This window comes from Trifolium pratense, linkage group LG1, assembly GCF_020283565.1.
Source record: "Trifolium pratense cultivar HEN17-A07 linkage group LG1, ARS_RC_1.1, whole genome shotgun sequence".
NCBI classification, from domain to species: domain Eukaryota; kingdom Viridiplantae; phylum Streptophyta; class Magnoliopsida; order Fabales; family Fabaceae; genus Trifolium; species Trifolium pratense.
This window is the reverse complement of record NC_060059.1, coordinates 14,774,315-14,790,607: the sequence shown is the minus strand read 5'-3', so window position 1 is coordinate 14,790,607 and position 16,293 is coordinate 14,774,315. Positions and strand designations below refer to the sequence as shown.

The window sequence follows — 16,293 nt, the reverse complement described above, 5'->3', positions numbered from 1 at the left end:
ATAACTATGTAAAAATTGGATTTTTTTATTTGGAGAATGTTAACTTGTGCCCTTAAGGCACATGTTAAGAAAGCAAAAATATAAATTATTAAATATTAATTTGTGCATTTTGACTTTTGAAGCATTAAATTTCTTGTATTATTAAATGATGAATTTCTATTTTGGTATATCTTAACATGTGCCCTAAGGGCACATGTTAACAAGACCCTTTTTATTTAAATACAACTTCAAATTTTACCTAATTAGGGAATAAATATTTCCTTCAATTTTTTTTAATTCAATTTTTAAATTCAATCGAATTTAAATTCAATTTTTAAATTCAATCTATATGATATAATATTTCAATCCAACGGTGAATTTTGTAAAATTAGTATTCGGTATAGTATTATTCGAAACGTATACACAATACACCACATAACTCACTATATCATGTTAGCCAAAACCTTTTGTTATAACTAAATTTGTGACAGAAACTTTTTTTTAAAAAAAATTCTGACAAATGACATATATGTCGAGTTATACTTTTGGGGCAAATGCTAAATGATTGTTTAGTGCATAACTTTTCATTTATTTCCTTTTTTTTAACTCCTTAACTAGTGCTTTGGGGCACTAGTTAGTAAGACCTACTTTTGGATAGACCAAACTTGATTTTAAACGTTACAATTTATTTTGATATATTTGAATGTGTTTAAGATTAATTGATTTCGACTTGGTTTTATTTTTGGATGAGTCAAAATTAACTTTTAAAGTTTTCGAATTGATTTTGACATGCTTGATTGCTCTTGAATAAAATTAATATCGACTTTAAAATTGATTCAAACTGAAACTAGACATTAGAGTTTTTTATTCTAAAATTTATTTTTACTCTCAATTTTACTTTTCGATTCATTTTTACAAGAATTTATACAAACATAATCACTTTTACTTTAAGTCATGTAACTTGTAAGTGCAACTCAGTCGTAGTTGCTAAGAACATTGGTCCACATGATTTGAATTCAAACTCGAAATTTGTGTGTAAGTCTAACTAGACTGTTGAACACAAAAAAACCTTACTTTCAACTTACATTTAACTATAATCAATTGAACGAAAATGAATTTTTGTTGCCTCTTAAACATGGCACTTGTGATTGATCATTCTTGAGGACAAGGATGTTTGAAGGAGAAAGTATTGTAACATGAAATAAGTAGCAACAGTCTGAAGTTTATCTTGTAGCTTTCAAGTGTTATGTGAGCATGAGGAGTAGTTCTAAAATTGGTTTTGTAGACAAAACAAAAATACTCTTTTATATAAAATCTTTTTTACTTTTCTCATATTAAAAATATTTATCTTTAAAAGTTAATAAAACACTTTTTTTTTACTATGTTATAAGTATAAAGTTTTACTTTGTCGGAGTATTTGCGGGATACATAATGTGAATTTTCTCTTTTTAATCAAAATATCTCTTCTTAATGAAATATTTCCCTGGAGGTAATTATATAATCTCTATTTTCCGCATTTGGTTTATTGATCTTGTTCTTTATTTTGTTATCAGGAACCTAAGATCAAATTGAATTTATCTTACATAATGTTTATATAGTAGTAACAATACAAATATCCTCATACGCGTGGATCTAACGCACTTTACCCTTGAGAAAAAGTAGGGGGGGTTTAATAAAGGGTTAATGGCTTTTTACTCGCTACAAAGTTAGCGAAATTTCGTTTAGATATTAAAGAATCATTAAATATTAAAAAATTAAAAGAATAATAAAATATTGAGACACAAAGACAAAACTAACCTCAATCTCACTATAAATTTGCAGCTCATTTTGAATTTTTGCCGCTTGAGGGACTTCCTGAGAAATTTAAATTGAATATCAAAATCAAAACAAGTCGATCCCAAATATACATTAAGTAAACCCTAATTTAAAGAAATATTTAAATCCAAGAGCTAGTATACATTGTAACGGTTTTCCAAACACCCTATAACTCATTTTTTTATGAAAAGTCAAATCTAATCATATTTATTTGCACAGGATTCACGAAATGGTAATGGATCGAAACGATAACAGATGCAACAAAATCAAATGAATCTAAACATGAAATGAATGTGATCTAATTAATTATTTGAAACAATGAAGATCAAAATAGAGAAAAAAATTAATTGAAAATAAGACTAAAACAGAAAACATAACATATCAAAACGGTAACAGATACAACGAAATCAAATAAAGCAAAACAATGAAATGAATGTGAGGAAAAAGTAATTGAAAATTTGACTAAAATAGAAAACAGAACAGATCGAAACAGTAACAGATGCAACGAAATCAAATGAAGCTAAACAATGAAATGAATGTGAGGAAAAAGTAATTGAGAATGAGACTAAAGAAAACAGAACAGATCGAAACTGTAACAGATGCAACGAAATAAAATGAAACAAAACAATGAAATGAATGTGATAAAGTTATTTGAAACAATGAAGTTCAAAACAGAGGAAAAAAATAATTTGAAAATGAGAATAATGATAACGATGCACAAGTTTATTTACTTTTTTTGTAACTAACCTCAGATTGAATTTATGCCACTTCAGCTGCCGAGACTTCAACTTCCTGAGCCGGAATCGGGATTTGTTGGCGCTCGCGGCCGCCGTTTGGACCCAGTTTCTGCATCTTGTCGTTGGAGTTCATATAAATTATAAAAAAAAATCCGAGAACAATCATCAATTAATGATTAAAAAATATTGAAAAGAAACCGAGTTGATTAAAAGAAAGAAGCCAAATTCGACTCACTGAATTTTGCTAGCGAGTTTCTTTTCTTAGATTGAGAGAGATGAGTGAAGCGAGAAGCAAATTTAATGTTTATATAGCCGTAACATTACAAATCTCCTCATACGCGCGGATCTAACGCGCGATAAATCATTTTTTACCTCTACAAAGTTAACGAAATTTTATTTACCCTTGTTCAATTTTTTTTGTTTACCCCTACAACGTGAAGATTATTTCATTTTACCCTATAGGTGGACAACCGAGTATCTAACTATATACTCCCTCCGGTCCTTATTATAAGGAACACTTTGGGAAAAAAATTTGGTCCTTTTTATAAGAAACTTTGACTAATTTTCAAATGTTCTAAATGTTCAATTTCACTTATGCCCTTATTTATTATGAAAGAGAATTTAAAAATAAGTAAGTTAGTTGAATAAAAAGTAATTAAATAAGGGTAAACATGAAATAAATTTAAATTTATAAGAGTATTAAATGAAAATAACTATGTTAAATGTGTTTCCTTTGTCTGTGTGATTTTTTCAAAGTGTTCCTTATAAAAAGGACCAGAAGGAGTATCTTCCATGATGTGACAAGAACACGTGAAAATACATTTAATTTATATTTATTTTTGAAAATTTCACGTCAGTTAAATATATGGTTTTTATTTCATCATGATTATGTTTGTAGAGTTTTAAAAACCATAATTATCGTTATATTTTTTGAGGATATTTTTTGACAAAATAAGAAAAAAAACATAATTTCTAAGGATTTTAAAAATAAAATTGAAAGCGTGTGTGTGTTCCTTCCGTAACCTAATTATTATTATTATCAATAAATGAAAATCCCTTTTGTTTGTACCGAAATGAAATTGCCACTTTTTCTTTTCTTATATGAATGAATCAATGAAACCCATACCCAAAATTCTGATTCTGTAAAACCTCCAACGACACCGTTTCGCTATCAAAACGACGGTGTTTTTCCTCGTCTTCATCGTCATAAACCGTCGTTTTCATTCGGCATGTAATTAACCAACTTGTTCCATTCTTATTCCTCTCTCAATTTCAAAACCCTCTCATTTTTATTTTTTTTTATATTATCAATTATCATCATCGTAATTGTAATTGTAATAATCACATCGAATAACAACGTTGACTTTTTTGTTTTACAGAAATGGAACAAGCAGTTTTGGATGACATAATCAATCGACTCCTTGAAGTTCGTAGCCGTCCGGGGAAGCAGGTCCAGCTGTCGGAGGCGGAGATCCGGCAGTTATGTGGTGTTGCTAGAGAAATTTTCTTGCAGCAACCTAATTTATTGGAACTTGAAGCACCTATTAAGATTTGTGGTAACTTTTCTTTATTTTTGAACTGGGTATTGTTGTTTTTTTGTTGCTTTGTTTCATGATTTCGTGTTTGAACATGTTCTGTATTTGAACATGACATCTTGCTTGGTCGAAATCGACCTGGATTGAGCTCAAATGGTTAATGAGCTCCCCCTAGAATGAATTGTTCTTTGGTGGGAATGATTCTTGGCCGGACTTTACTTAATATCACAGCCTAGCTCTGGATTATCATGCCCCTTCCCTAGTAACTAGAGGGTTAAAAACCAAAAAAAACAATTTTTAGTTAGACTTTACTTATCTCGTGGCCGAACTCTGGATTACTAGGTCCGCTTCCCTTCAGAACGGGGTGGGGGGTGGGGTTAACATTAAAAAAAGAAAATGGACTGTTTTTTTCCCCTTTTTCTTCTTGTTGTTTCATTATTGTTGTAATGTTTCATTATTGTTTTGGGGGTATTTGTATTGTGTATGCTTATTAGTGAGTGTGTCAAATAGACTGTATAAGTAGTCAATTTTGTGGGAGATGAATTTTTTTATGTTTATCTACCGTTTTCTTCTTTTTGCTGTATCCGGAGAATAAAAGTTGTTAATAATAGTTACTTATATAAGTTGCTAGGTTGTTGTTAACTTGTAGTGATTCGTAAGCACAAGTTGTGATCAGATTGTTTTCATATTTTTTAATGAGTTTTGATTGGGGATTAAAATCTCTTATCTCTCTCATTTTTCTTTCAACCATGAATCCTTTCATGGTATCAAGGCTCCACTCATGAAGCTCACTATTTCTTGCTGCACTTTGCCCCCATCAACGAGTCTCCTTCAGACAACACCTATGCATTTCTCAACTCCTTGTACTCTTTCACCTTCCTCCGGGTGCAGTAAATTAACGCTTATGACAACCACTTGTCACATGCACCCAATTTCAATGGTTGGAAAGCCCAATTCTTCTTTCCCCATTGGCTCTACGGCCAAGGTCGGTGGTTTCTACAGTGAACAAAGTCGGACAAGCCAAATGAATCGACTATGACACCAGAACTACTATACAGTGAACAAAGTCAGACAAGCCAAATGAATCGACTCTGACATCAGAGCCACTACTGCCACGACACCCTCATCCCTCAACAACTTTGCTACAGCCATACCTTCACCTCTGTTTCCATCGTTCATCAAAGTATCCCTTAATAATCCCCATCATCAGAGCTTCCTCCTATCCAAGGCCAAAACGATGACAGAAATGGTGGAAGGATACAAATTCTGTAAGGTTGAAAAGAGTTCTCTGTTTGGAAGAACAGTCCTCTGTTGTACGACCTGTTGTTCATCACTTATCCTCTCCCATAGGCTTCCCTCATTTTAACCACCCTCAACACTCAATACTGCAGAGCCAAGCCATGGAGGTTGTCATCACCAACACAAAGTTTAGCTTTGCAGGATTAAACCCATGTTACTGTCTTAGCAGCTTCATCCCAAATCACAAGCCCATGTTTGTGTTCCTCCCACCTTTTCTCCAATTGTAAGTTCCAATCTTTGCGCCTCAAATCGGCAGTACCATGAAGCTCTAGATTTTAAAGGATCTGGAAGTAGTTGTGAAAAAGGAAAATAAATTAGTAAAATAGTATAGGAAGAATTTTGTTTCATGTAATCCAAACTCAGGCTGAAGGGTTCCTTTATCCTGAGTTTGTGGGAGCTGCAGGGGTAGGGGTTGTTAACTGTAATTACTTGGTTATATAAGTTGCTAGGTTGCTGTTAATTGCTATATAAACACAAGTTGCATCAGATTGTTTTCACAGTTCTCAATATGAACTTTATTTGTGTTATTAAGAGATCTCTCATTTTGTTCCAACCACAAATACTTTCCCTTTGATGTGGACCCTGTATTATGTCATTTAAGGGGGGATAACTAAAAATCTTGCCAGCCTTTCACCCTTTTCGTGCCTTTTGTACCTGAGGTGGAATCAATATACCGCCACACTTAAGTCTTCCTTGACCAGATACAGTTGCGGCAGCACTTCTATCTCAATTGAAAGTTGAAACTTTGCCAGCCTTTCACCCTTTTCGTGCCTTTTGTACCTTCAGTCAAATTATCAAATACTCCAATCTCCTGTCTTTAAAGGAGTTACACTTGCATGCGTCTTCCTAGAGTTTTTTTTTTCAGTCACATAGGGATAAGGGCTGGCTGATGATGCTCAATAGGCTTACTCTATAGAAAAAAAAGGCCAAACCTTAAATTCAGTATTCCTAAAATCAAATACTTCAGCCTATCTGTTTTTATTTTTATGAAATAATCAAAAAAAGGGCAGTATCAATTATGCTTAACACTCAGACTTCTCACCTATGTTTATTCTACACTGAAATGTAATTCAGGAGAAAAGCAATGTTATCACTTTGAAGGAAATAATAGCATTAGATGCAAATTGAAATCTTTGAGATAAACTTGTGAGGTAGAAGTATTAATATCAATAGGGGAGTTTGAAGATATGTCTAACATTGCAAACCTTTACCTGGTGGAATTTGTACAGGATGGCAGTTTTTTGACCAATATATTAAAGAAAATAAAAAATTCACAGGTTAATAACCGGTAACCGAGCAAGAGGTTGAAAATTTTGATGAAGTGGTCAATGAATGAGAGTGTGATAATAAGAGTGTTTCAAAGGGTGTGTCCTTAGCATTCCTCTTAGGAAATTGAGGTTCTGTTTCAGAATATTGTGCTTAGTGTACTGTAGACTATTGATGTATCTAGGAGGTTAATTGTTCAAGCTAACTTAACAGCGTTTCCGAGACATGTATAAAATTGGTACGTAGAGAAAATTTTCTCTGATATGGAATGCCCAAAATTTTATACAACCTTCTATGCGTAGGGTTTTGTTGAGATTGAAGGTTGTGCGTGAACCGCTGTTTCAAGTATCCTTGCAATTGCTCATATTTGTTATACTACAATGAGTCAAAATTTGCATTATCTTGTTCTTATGTGAAACATGATTATAATTGTCACAATGCCAACTTTACTTTCTCAAGATCAATTATCTGAGATAATAAAACTGTCAGATATCCCTGAGCAAAATTCTTTTGACACATGATTTTATTTCTTCTATACAATAGATCTGATCTGAGGTTATCTGTCCGATTCTTCTTTATCATCATCTTATACCTAGCTAGTTAAGCCAGGGTTGGCATTGAACAGCTGGCATAAATTATGGTAATGTTACTGTTACAGTTGGATTCCAACTTCCAAGGTTGAAACAGTCTACATTTATGCTCGACTAGGTTTTCAGACCGAGTTCTGTATTTTGTGTGGAGGACAAAATAAAGAAAATCTGTTTGAAACTTTCAATGCCATCTGCCAACATATGTTACTAGAAAATTAGCAATGACTAAATAGGTGTATAATCAAACTTAAAAAATAACGGCTCCGAAGGTGAAACTTTTCTTCAAGATGGTAAAGAACCCATAAGCCAATAACGGGGTATTGAAATTGCTTTCCTTTTTTTTTATAATCTTTTTCAATAATTTTTCCTTTTGAGTGCACAAAGTTGGGTGATGACTTGGTCATTGAGGATCTTATATTCATTAGCTCATAATGGATTCTGTTAGAAGCAGTTATTCGAAATGGTAAATTTTAATTAGTGAAGGTCCATTTTGGCCTTAAAATTGTTGGGTGTTTGTTAGGTTTGTCTCTGAAATTAAGTTGACAGAAACGTCTCAAAAATTGAAATTTGTCAATCATTTTAATTACATGTTATGTTACCCTTGAGATTCACAAGTAATTTTTCCATGACTAATTTGATTATTAAGTATTTAACTTTAGGTAATAGTTTTAAACATTTGCTAATAAAAGGTAACATATGGAGTTCTGGGTTAAATGAAATACGATCTACAATTTGGGGACGTTTTTGGCCAATTTCTTAATTTTGAGGACCAACTTGAGCTGCCCCTACAATTTCAGGGACCAACGTGGAGATTCACTCAAACTTTGTAGGATTCGGTGAATGTACACTATAGACTAACCTGGTATCCAAATGGCACATTAGACCCCTATTAACCTGACTCGACCACGGTGAACCTATTTAAGGGGACAGAACTACAACTCTATTTAAAATAGGACATATCAATCAATATAAAAGGTTGCTAGAGTCTGATGTTTCCATGTGCACGGCATTGTTTTGACACATGAAGTTACAAATATTTCCATTTATATGAACATAATCCATCTATTGAAGTCCTTGGTATTATCATTACCACATTATATTTTGTTTGCAGAATAAAAAAGTATCTTATCTGTGAAATAATTTATAAATATCCTTTTGTTGATCTTTCAGGCGACATACATGGTCAATTTTCCGATCTTCTAAGGCTTTTTGAGTATGGTGGATTACCTCCTCAGGCCAACTACTTGTTTTTGGGTGATTATGTGGATCGAGGGAAGCAAAGTTTAGAAACAATATGCCTTCTCCTAGCATATAAAATAAAATATCCTGAGAATTTTTTTCTTTTAAGGGGAAACCACGAATGTGCTTCTATTAACCGTATTTATGGATTTTATGATGAGTGTAAAAGAAGGTTCAATGTAAGGATATGGAAGGTGTTTACGGAATGCTTCAATTGCCTACCTGTGGCAGCTCTCATTGATGAAAAGATTTTGTGTATGCATGGCGGACTTTCTCCTGACTTAAATAGTTTGGATCAGATTAGAAATCTACAGCGACCGACTGATGTGCCTGATACAGGTTTGCTTTGCGATCTCCTATGGTCAGATCCTAGCAAAGAAGTTCAAGGTTGGGGAATGAATGACAGGGGAGTATCATATACATTTGGTGCTGATAAGGTCTCAGAGTTTCTTCAGAAACATGATTTGGATCTTATTTGTCGAGCTCATCAGGTTAAACTTTTGTCTTTGGTTCTCAATATGTTGCTGGGTATTCAGGGTTGAGTTTATATCCCCATTTCTATATATCCTTATCTTTCTCTCAGTATTATTACAGTTGTGTTATCTATGGGAACTTAGAATTACTGTTTGATTTTGACAACATTTATGCATCGAGGATTAACTTCTCCCTTCAAATGCCATTTATTATCTATGCATTACGCTTCATTCTGTACATTCCTCTATTGGGATTTGAGAATAGCACATCTCAATCAGCTGTGTTGTTAAATTTAAATTGCATTATTATCTTTTGACCAGGTAGTGGAGGATGGATATGAGTTCTTTGCTAACCGTCAGCTTGTAACAATATTTTCGGCGCCTAATTACTGTGGGGAGTTTGACAATGCCGGTGCTATGATGAGTGTTGATGAGACACTAATGTGCTCTTTCCAAATATTAAAGCCAGCTGATAAAAAACCAAAGCTCAATTTCGGAAGTACAACCACTGCTAAACCAGGAAACTCTCCAGCAGGTGTAAAGGTAGGAAGATAGTTTAATATTTGCAGATGCAATACATGCACAAAATCAGGGGAAACATATTTTATGGTATGTGTGCAAGATATATGCATATATTTGTGAAGTTCAACCGTCAGAGTGAGTTGGCAATTCTATGCACTTGACATTTTTTTTCCCCTCTCTTTCTGGCTGGGACTTCTTGATTTGTCTGCGTATTATGGAGAGGTTATATTACAATCAAATAAATGCATGGCCATGCTTCTAGAATCTGATTTATTTTAAAAAGTAATTCTTACAATAGGTGCTTATCACGACACCACATAATATGGAGATAAGGTGACTAATTTGTTAAAGTAGACCTTCGCTGTTATGTGGTTTATTTCATGATAAATATATTTCTGGTGTACAATATTGTATCTTTGTGTGACTTCCATATTAATCGTATCTGGCATAATTGTAAATTATTGGAATGATCAGAGATTTTATGTGATAGTCGTGCAAGAAAGCATTTGGGGCATTGAATTTAGCAATGGAAAAAGCTACATGCATGGAGATTTTCTACTGAGAACTCTGAAGCAGCCAAAGCCATTGGATGAATCAATTGTTTCAAATGCTCCCTCCATATATACAGATACTGCTGCATTCATTTTTTTTCTTTCAGTATGAAAAGTTTATGCTAACTAAATAGCAGAGCTTTTAAGCAATTTCATTACCAATCACTTAATCTAGGTTATTGCTATATCGCAGAAGTTTGCATCGCTATTGTCAATGTTTTATATTTTTATTTGCTTGCCTTGATGCATTTACAAAATATATTTCTAAGTTTCCGCCCTTTTTGCTTCCTTGCAGTCCTTCCTTGGTACAAAAGTATGAAGTTGATTTTGGCGAAAAAGGTTGCTGTCACAACTGGTCAGCAAAGGAAAGTCGAGTTCCATATGTTATTTTGGAATTGTAAAAACAAAGGGAAACACCATCATGAACTATGCAGACCATTGTTTTTCACTGTTACAAATTTCTATTTTGAGATTAGACTGTCCATAATCTCCTCCTTGTTTTCTTTGTACACTAATTATCTGGTATATGTTCTGAGTTTTAAGCTTCTCAAGCATTCATATACATGCATCTGTTGCTGAAATTAAATGAAAATGCTCAAACGATTGATTTATGGGTGGAATTTGGGAATAAAGGATGGGATTAATTGTTATGCATTGACTTGACATGCAATTTATTTTACACATGTATTCAAATTAAACCCCGTTATTATGTCATTTTATTTTTTAATTATTTAAATATCTTCATAAATATCAATATGGTGTGTAAAAACAATTGCACCAAAAGTGCACATAATTTATATTAAAAGAAAATTTCAAAAAAAAAAAAATATTAAAAAAAGATATGATTGAATCTCCATATTACTTTTTTTTTCTGGATATCTGCTGTTTATGCATATCACTACGTCGTAAAATACTTTTAGGAAACCTTGATTCAAGACATTAAGACCTTACTAAAATGAGACACATGTCCTCACATTCAAAAGTTGTGACCAATTGAATAGTGACAATAAGAATACAGTTGGTTAAATGTGTGGTGGATAAGTAAAAGCGATTTAAGAGACATTTGAAATAACATATTTGAACTTGTAACACAAGTACTTGTGTAAGATGTTTTCTCTTCCGACCTTTTTATATTCTTGAATTTCCAATTTTGCTTTTGTAAAAAAATTCGGTTTTTAAAAACCGAATTTTTCTCTGAATTTGTACTATAAAAAATTCGGTTTCTGCGAATCGAAATTTTCTGCAAGGACAAAATTGAAATATTGGAGTGTTAAAAAGAATCACGGGGGTCGGATGAGAAAACATCCTTGTGTAATCGTTTAGAATAACTTACAAATTATGCAATGATTTGTGTATGAGTTATTTTTTTAATTTTTTTTTCTTCTAATAACACCTCTTAAAAATCTTTTAGCACCTAAAAATGACCAAAAATACTCTTACACCCCAAACACTTTCTCTCCTCTTCCAAAACCCCTAACCCCTTCGTCAAAACTGTTTGTTTTTCTCTTTCTAGGGAAATGATTCTCTCCTATCTTTTTTTCTCATGTTTCTCCGGTGGATACATTTCCACCATTAAACGCACTTTTGCTATTATTTTCTTTTTCTCTCCTATTACAGGAGGAGAATCCTTTCCCCTCTTTCTGTAACCCGATTTAAGCGTCTCATTTTGATTATATAAGCCAATTTTGCAAGTTTACAAATAACTCAATATGTGCAAGTTTTCTACTTTACGTGAACTTAGTTTACATAGGTTACATGAATTTATATGATGTACAATGTTTATAAAGCAATGCATACATCAGCTTATTTTACACATGCCTACTTAAGTCAGTTGGCAGGTATTATGTAACAAAAATTTGAGTTTCGGGACCTACGTAAACTCTAAAATTATAATTTTAAACAACACATATGATTCGTAGATGAAGAAAAAAATGCGACTATACATAAATCATTATTGAAAAAGCATAAATTCACTTATGATTCAATATTTAATGTTTTATTGAGATTGATCACAATTTTTTGGATGTTAGTATAAGAAAGGATGTGATAATTTAGAGTGAGAGACGAAAAGTAGATTTTTCAAAAAATTATATGAACAAAGGGCACTTTCGATAGTACTATGAAATTTTAATTTAATTTGGGATGCTTGTTTGACCAAATTTTTTCTGTATGAGTTTTACATATTTTACATAATAGGTTATGAAAAATAACATATATAGATATAATTATACAAAAACATATTTTGAGAGATAGTGAGGTATGTGGTATGTTCTAATTTTGACAGTGCCATGGATGGTTTTTATGAAACGATTTCTAATTTTGGTACGTGTTCTGTTTAGTAAAATTGTTCAGGACATGAAAGTTAAGCTTGACATGACCACAAGACATAGAACACTTTTTGGAAGTTTGTAAGCAGCACATGCTCAAGATTTTCTTCTTGCTATCTCTATTGATGGATTATGTAGCATATGTCACAATTGAAGTATCGTACTATCCTTAAATATCGTTTCATAATTCCTTTTTTTTTCGTTGATGAGGTTTGCTTTGTTTGTCGTAAGGTTGTCTGGATAACTTTGAAGAACACATAGTACATTGTTGAGAGCTTTCAGGCTTGAAATACATGTAAAACTTTGTTTGGAATGACCCTTTTAATATTTCTAAGTGAGCGAAAATATCTGTGAAAAATGAGGTGCCTGTCTCTTTTTATCTTTATTCATATGTAATTATTCATAATTATTCCAATATATATAAAAGTTACACAAAAAAAAAGAAACTTATATCTAGCTAGCCACATATTTGACAACGTTTAATTAAATCGTTTAGCCAAATACTTCCTTAACTAAGCACTTATTTCAAAAGTGCTTAACATTGATATACATCCCCTGTCGGAATATTCCTAGGATTGTGATAGATGTTCAGTGTAAAAATTGAATTGGTGGATGAAAATCTCTAATAACTTTGATTGAGACAATATTTTGTTTAATACCCAATATTTTGTAGACATTAGACAAGGTTTCCTTAACGTTTGTCTTCCTCAACTACATGAAGGAACACATAAATAATAGTGAGAGAATAATTATATGTCAAATCATCTCTCACTATTTGACTAACCTATTATAAGAGAATAATGTAAGGGATCATACAATGTTTTAGATGTAACATAATTTTGACTCTAACAATAATTTAATAGCTTCCAAACAATTATTCATAACTGCTATTAAACAAAAACTAAATATTTCCAATTGACTAGATAAATAAATATTATATTATTTCTAACATGTCAAATACTCATAAGTTTGTAATACATTCTTCATCAAGTATATCAAGGGTTAAAATATGCATATACTCTTATTTTAATATTTTTTGAAAGTGATATATTTTATAAACACTTATTTTAATATTTTTTGAAAATGATATATTTTATAAAGAAGTGAGAAATTATTGGATGGTGTCGTCAGTAGTTCATTTTAAATTGGAAAACTTCATGGTTCAGCCCATGGTTTTGGTCATGAATAATTGATTTTTCATTCATTTGATTATTATTTTTAATTTTTTGTTGGTGTGTTTGATGCAAGATAGTGAAATGGAAAATGCGGAGAATGAGCTGTGTCATTTTTTTTGTCGAGCTGATGTGTTTTTTTTGGAGAGTAATAAGAAAGAGACTGGTGATGTAGTTTCATCCTAGGATTGGCTGAGAGTATTTTCAGTGTCTCAAAGGTCAAGAGAGAAATAATAATAATAATGATGATGATGGAGGGAAAAAATTATTTATTAGTTTTTTTTAATATTTGTAGTAACTCATTTTTCAAAATCAATTTTTGGAAAGATGCCTCCCAAATATAAATTTAAATTCATTTTTATATCTCTATATTTAATGTGAAACTCTTAATACACCACTAATATGCATTGAGAAAATTGACCTCTTAAACGTGATTGTGGCGACAAGAAAAATGATGCGCTCGACCATGCATAAAAAAGAGAAGTAAAATTTTAATTTTATAAATGGCAAATATAATATTATATATACTACTTTAGATTTTTATATATCGAGTCTAATCATCCTTATAAACTCATTTGTACAGTGAGCGTGTCTACCTTTTTTATTTGTGTCTCTCACTTATAAGCTCATTTTAAGATCATATATCATCAAATATGAGTGAATATCTTAATAGTATTCATGAGTAGTTATATAATGGGTCAAGTTGGTCCTTTTTATTAAGATTTCTCCCTTTTTAGGTTCTAATGTGATTTGAGTTCTAATGTGATGTTTTATAAACTGTGTCCAACTTATATTAGTCATTTACTTATTGCCGATACTATTGGGACTAGTATTTCCAAATTAGTTAGTTTGCAATTTTTTTCTCCGAGCTCCAGCACTCCATTTTATCAACCAACAAAAAGGTTTATTCTATGTTTTCAAAAAAAAAAAAGGTTTATTCTATAAAAAATTCATGTATTGAGAGGGTTTAAACTCCCTCCTAACTAGAGCTGCAAATGGCACGACCCAGTCTAGCCCGATAGACTAAACTATATATACGAGCTAGACTAACCTGACATAATTATTATTGGGCTACACATTAACGATTTTGGCAGTGGCGGAGCCACAGTAGGGGCAAGGGGTGGCCACAGTCCCCCCCAACATTTCCAACTTTTTTTTACACTATATTGATATACTATTAAATTAGGCTTATGTACATTTTTTATTTGCCTGTATACATATTTTCTTTTTGCTGATAAAAAGCCATATCCTTGATCACATAAAAGAATATTAAAATAGACATATATGAAAGATTACTACTCCCATTTTATCATAGATTTAATTTGTATTTATGAATAGATAAAATAATTCTTACACCAACATTAATCATAAATGTTGAATTATTAAAATATGATTTTTTTTACCGTGATATTTAGTTAGGTATCAATATCTCATAGACAAAAATGTATTTAAAATGACATTTTAATATAATTAATATAAAATATGACATGACATTCAATTTTATCTATGAGAGTATTCAACTAAATTCCGAAGTACCAAAATATTCACCTTATTAAAAAAATACTCATCGTTAATAATATCTTTCTAAAAGAGATACGTTACTGGAAAAATATTGTATCAAAATGAATTTTTTTTACTATAATTTTTATAATCTCTTTTTAAGTGTTTTTTTGTCTTTTCACATGATATATTTCTTCGCACTGCTATATTCTAAATTTAATTGAAAAAATTAAGTTTAAAGATGGTTAGGTAAAAAATAATTCACTTATTTCATTTACTTATAAATTCTAAAATTATTTGTATATATTTAACATTAAAATTTATTTTTTCTCTTCGAAATTAAACTTGTTGGACTTGGTCCCCCCAAGTTTTAATTCCTGGCTCCGCCCCTGGATTTTGGCCCGGTCCATATGGGCCATTTGGGCTAGCCCGACCCATTTTATATAATAAATTTTTAATTAAATACTAATTTTTTATGTTATTCAATATTATTTTTACAATAATTGACATATTTTTTAATAATGAACCGGTCTAAAGACTTGCCCGGCCCAACCCAATTTTCATATCGACTACATGAGCTTGAACCCCAAACGGCTCAATTGCACTTGGCTAAGTTTTTTAGTCCCAATCCATCCAAGTTTGTGGACTGATGAGCCGACCGATTAGTCCGGCGAAATTTTGACGACTCTCCTCCCAACCCCAACTCTTGACCAATAAAACACTCATTAAATTTTTTTATAATATTTTGACTAAGATATTTAAATTTAGTAATTGAATTTATTGGAAAATATAGAAAAATAAAAAATACAGTGACGTGGGCTTCACTCTTGTAAGTGTTGTCTAGTCCAGGTTTACTTGATGGTCACGAGAAAGACTGACTGGTACGTAAGATACTCCTAACTTCCTTAACAGCACACCTCACACCAGTGACACCACAACTACATTCATTAGTGCATTATTATTTTTAGGAAAATGCTAACTAGTGTCCCGGGGCACTAGTTAAGGATACTAATTATAGTAAAATTATATTGAAACTTGTGTAGTTAATGTTTGTAAAGTATAAAAAGTGTCATTTTCAATGCAAAAATTACTTTTTTTGTATCCTTAACTAGTGCCCCGGGGGCACTAGTTAGCATGACCCTTATTTTTATAAAAAAAAAGGTCTTGCTAACGAGTGCCCCCGGGGCACTCTTTAAGCATTCCATTAAAAGAAACTTTTTATTCAAAAAATTAAACACTCCAATTACCAATGCATTGACTTTACGCATTTCCATAAAAATTCTATAAA

General features: G+C 31.8%; 1 protein-coding gene across 2 annotated transcripts; it reads left to right on the top strand.

Moving 5' to 3' along the window:
* Positions 1 to 3,454: 3,454 nt before the first annotated feature.
* LOC123903170 (serine/threonine-protein phosphatase PP1-like) lies at positions 3,455 to 10,656 on the top strand. Of its 2 annotated transcripts, none has more exons than XM_045953087.1 (5): positions 3,455 to 3,762; positions 3,911 to 4,087; positions 8,392 to 8,951; positions 9,255 to 9,476; positions 10,302 to 10,656. In XM_045953087.1, the coding sequence occupies exons 2-5, from the start codon at positions 3,913 to 3,915 to the stop codon at positions 10,323 to 10,325; spliced, it is 981 nt and encodes a 326-aa protein (XP_045809043.1). In that variant the 5' UTR covers positions 3,455 to 3,762; positions 3,911 to 3,912; the 3' UTR covers positions 10,326 to 10,656. The 2 variants fall into 2 exon arrangements, with proteins under 2 accessions (XP_045809043.1, XP_045809042.1); XM_045953086.1 differs by having other exon boundaries at positions 3,495 to 3,758.
* The last annotated feature ends 5,637 nt before the right edge of the window (positions 10,657 to 16,293 follow it).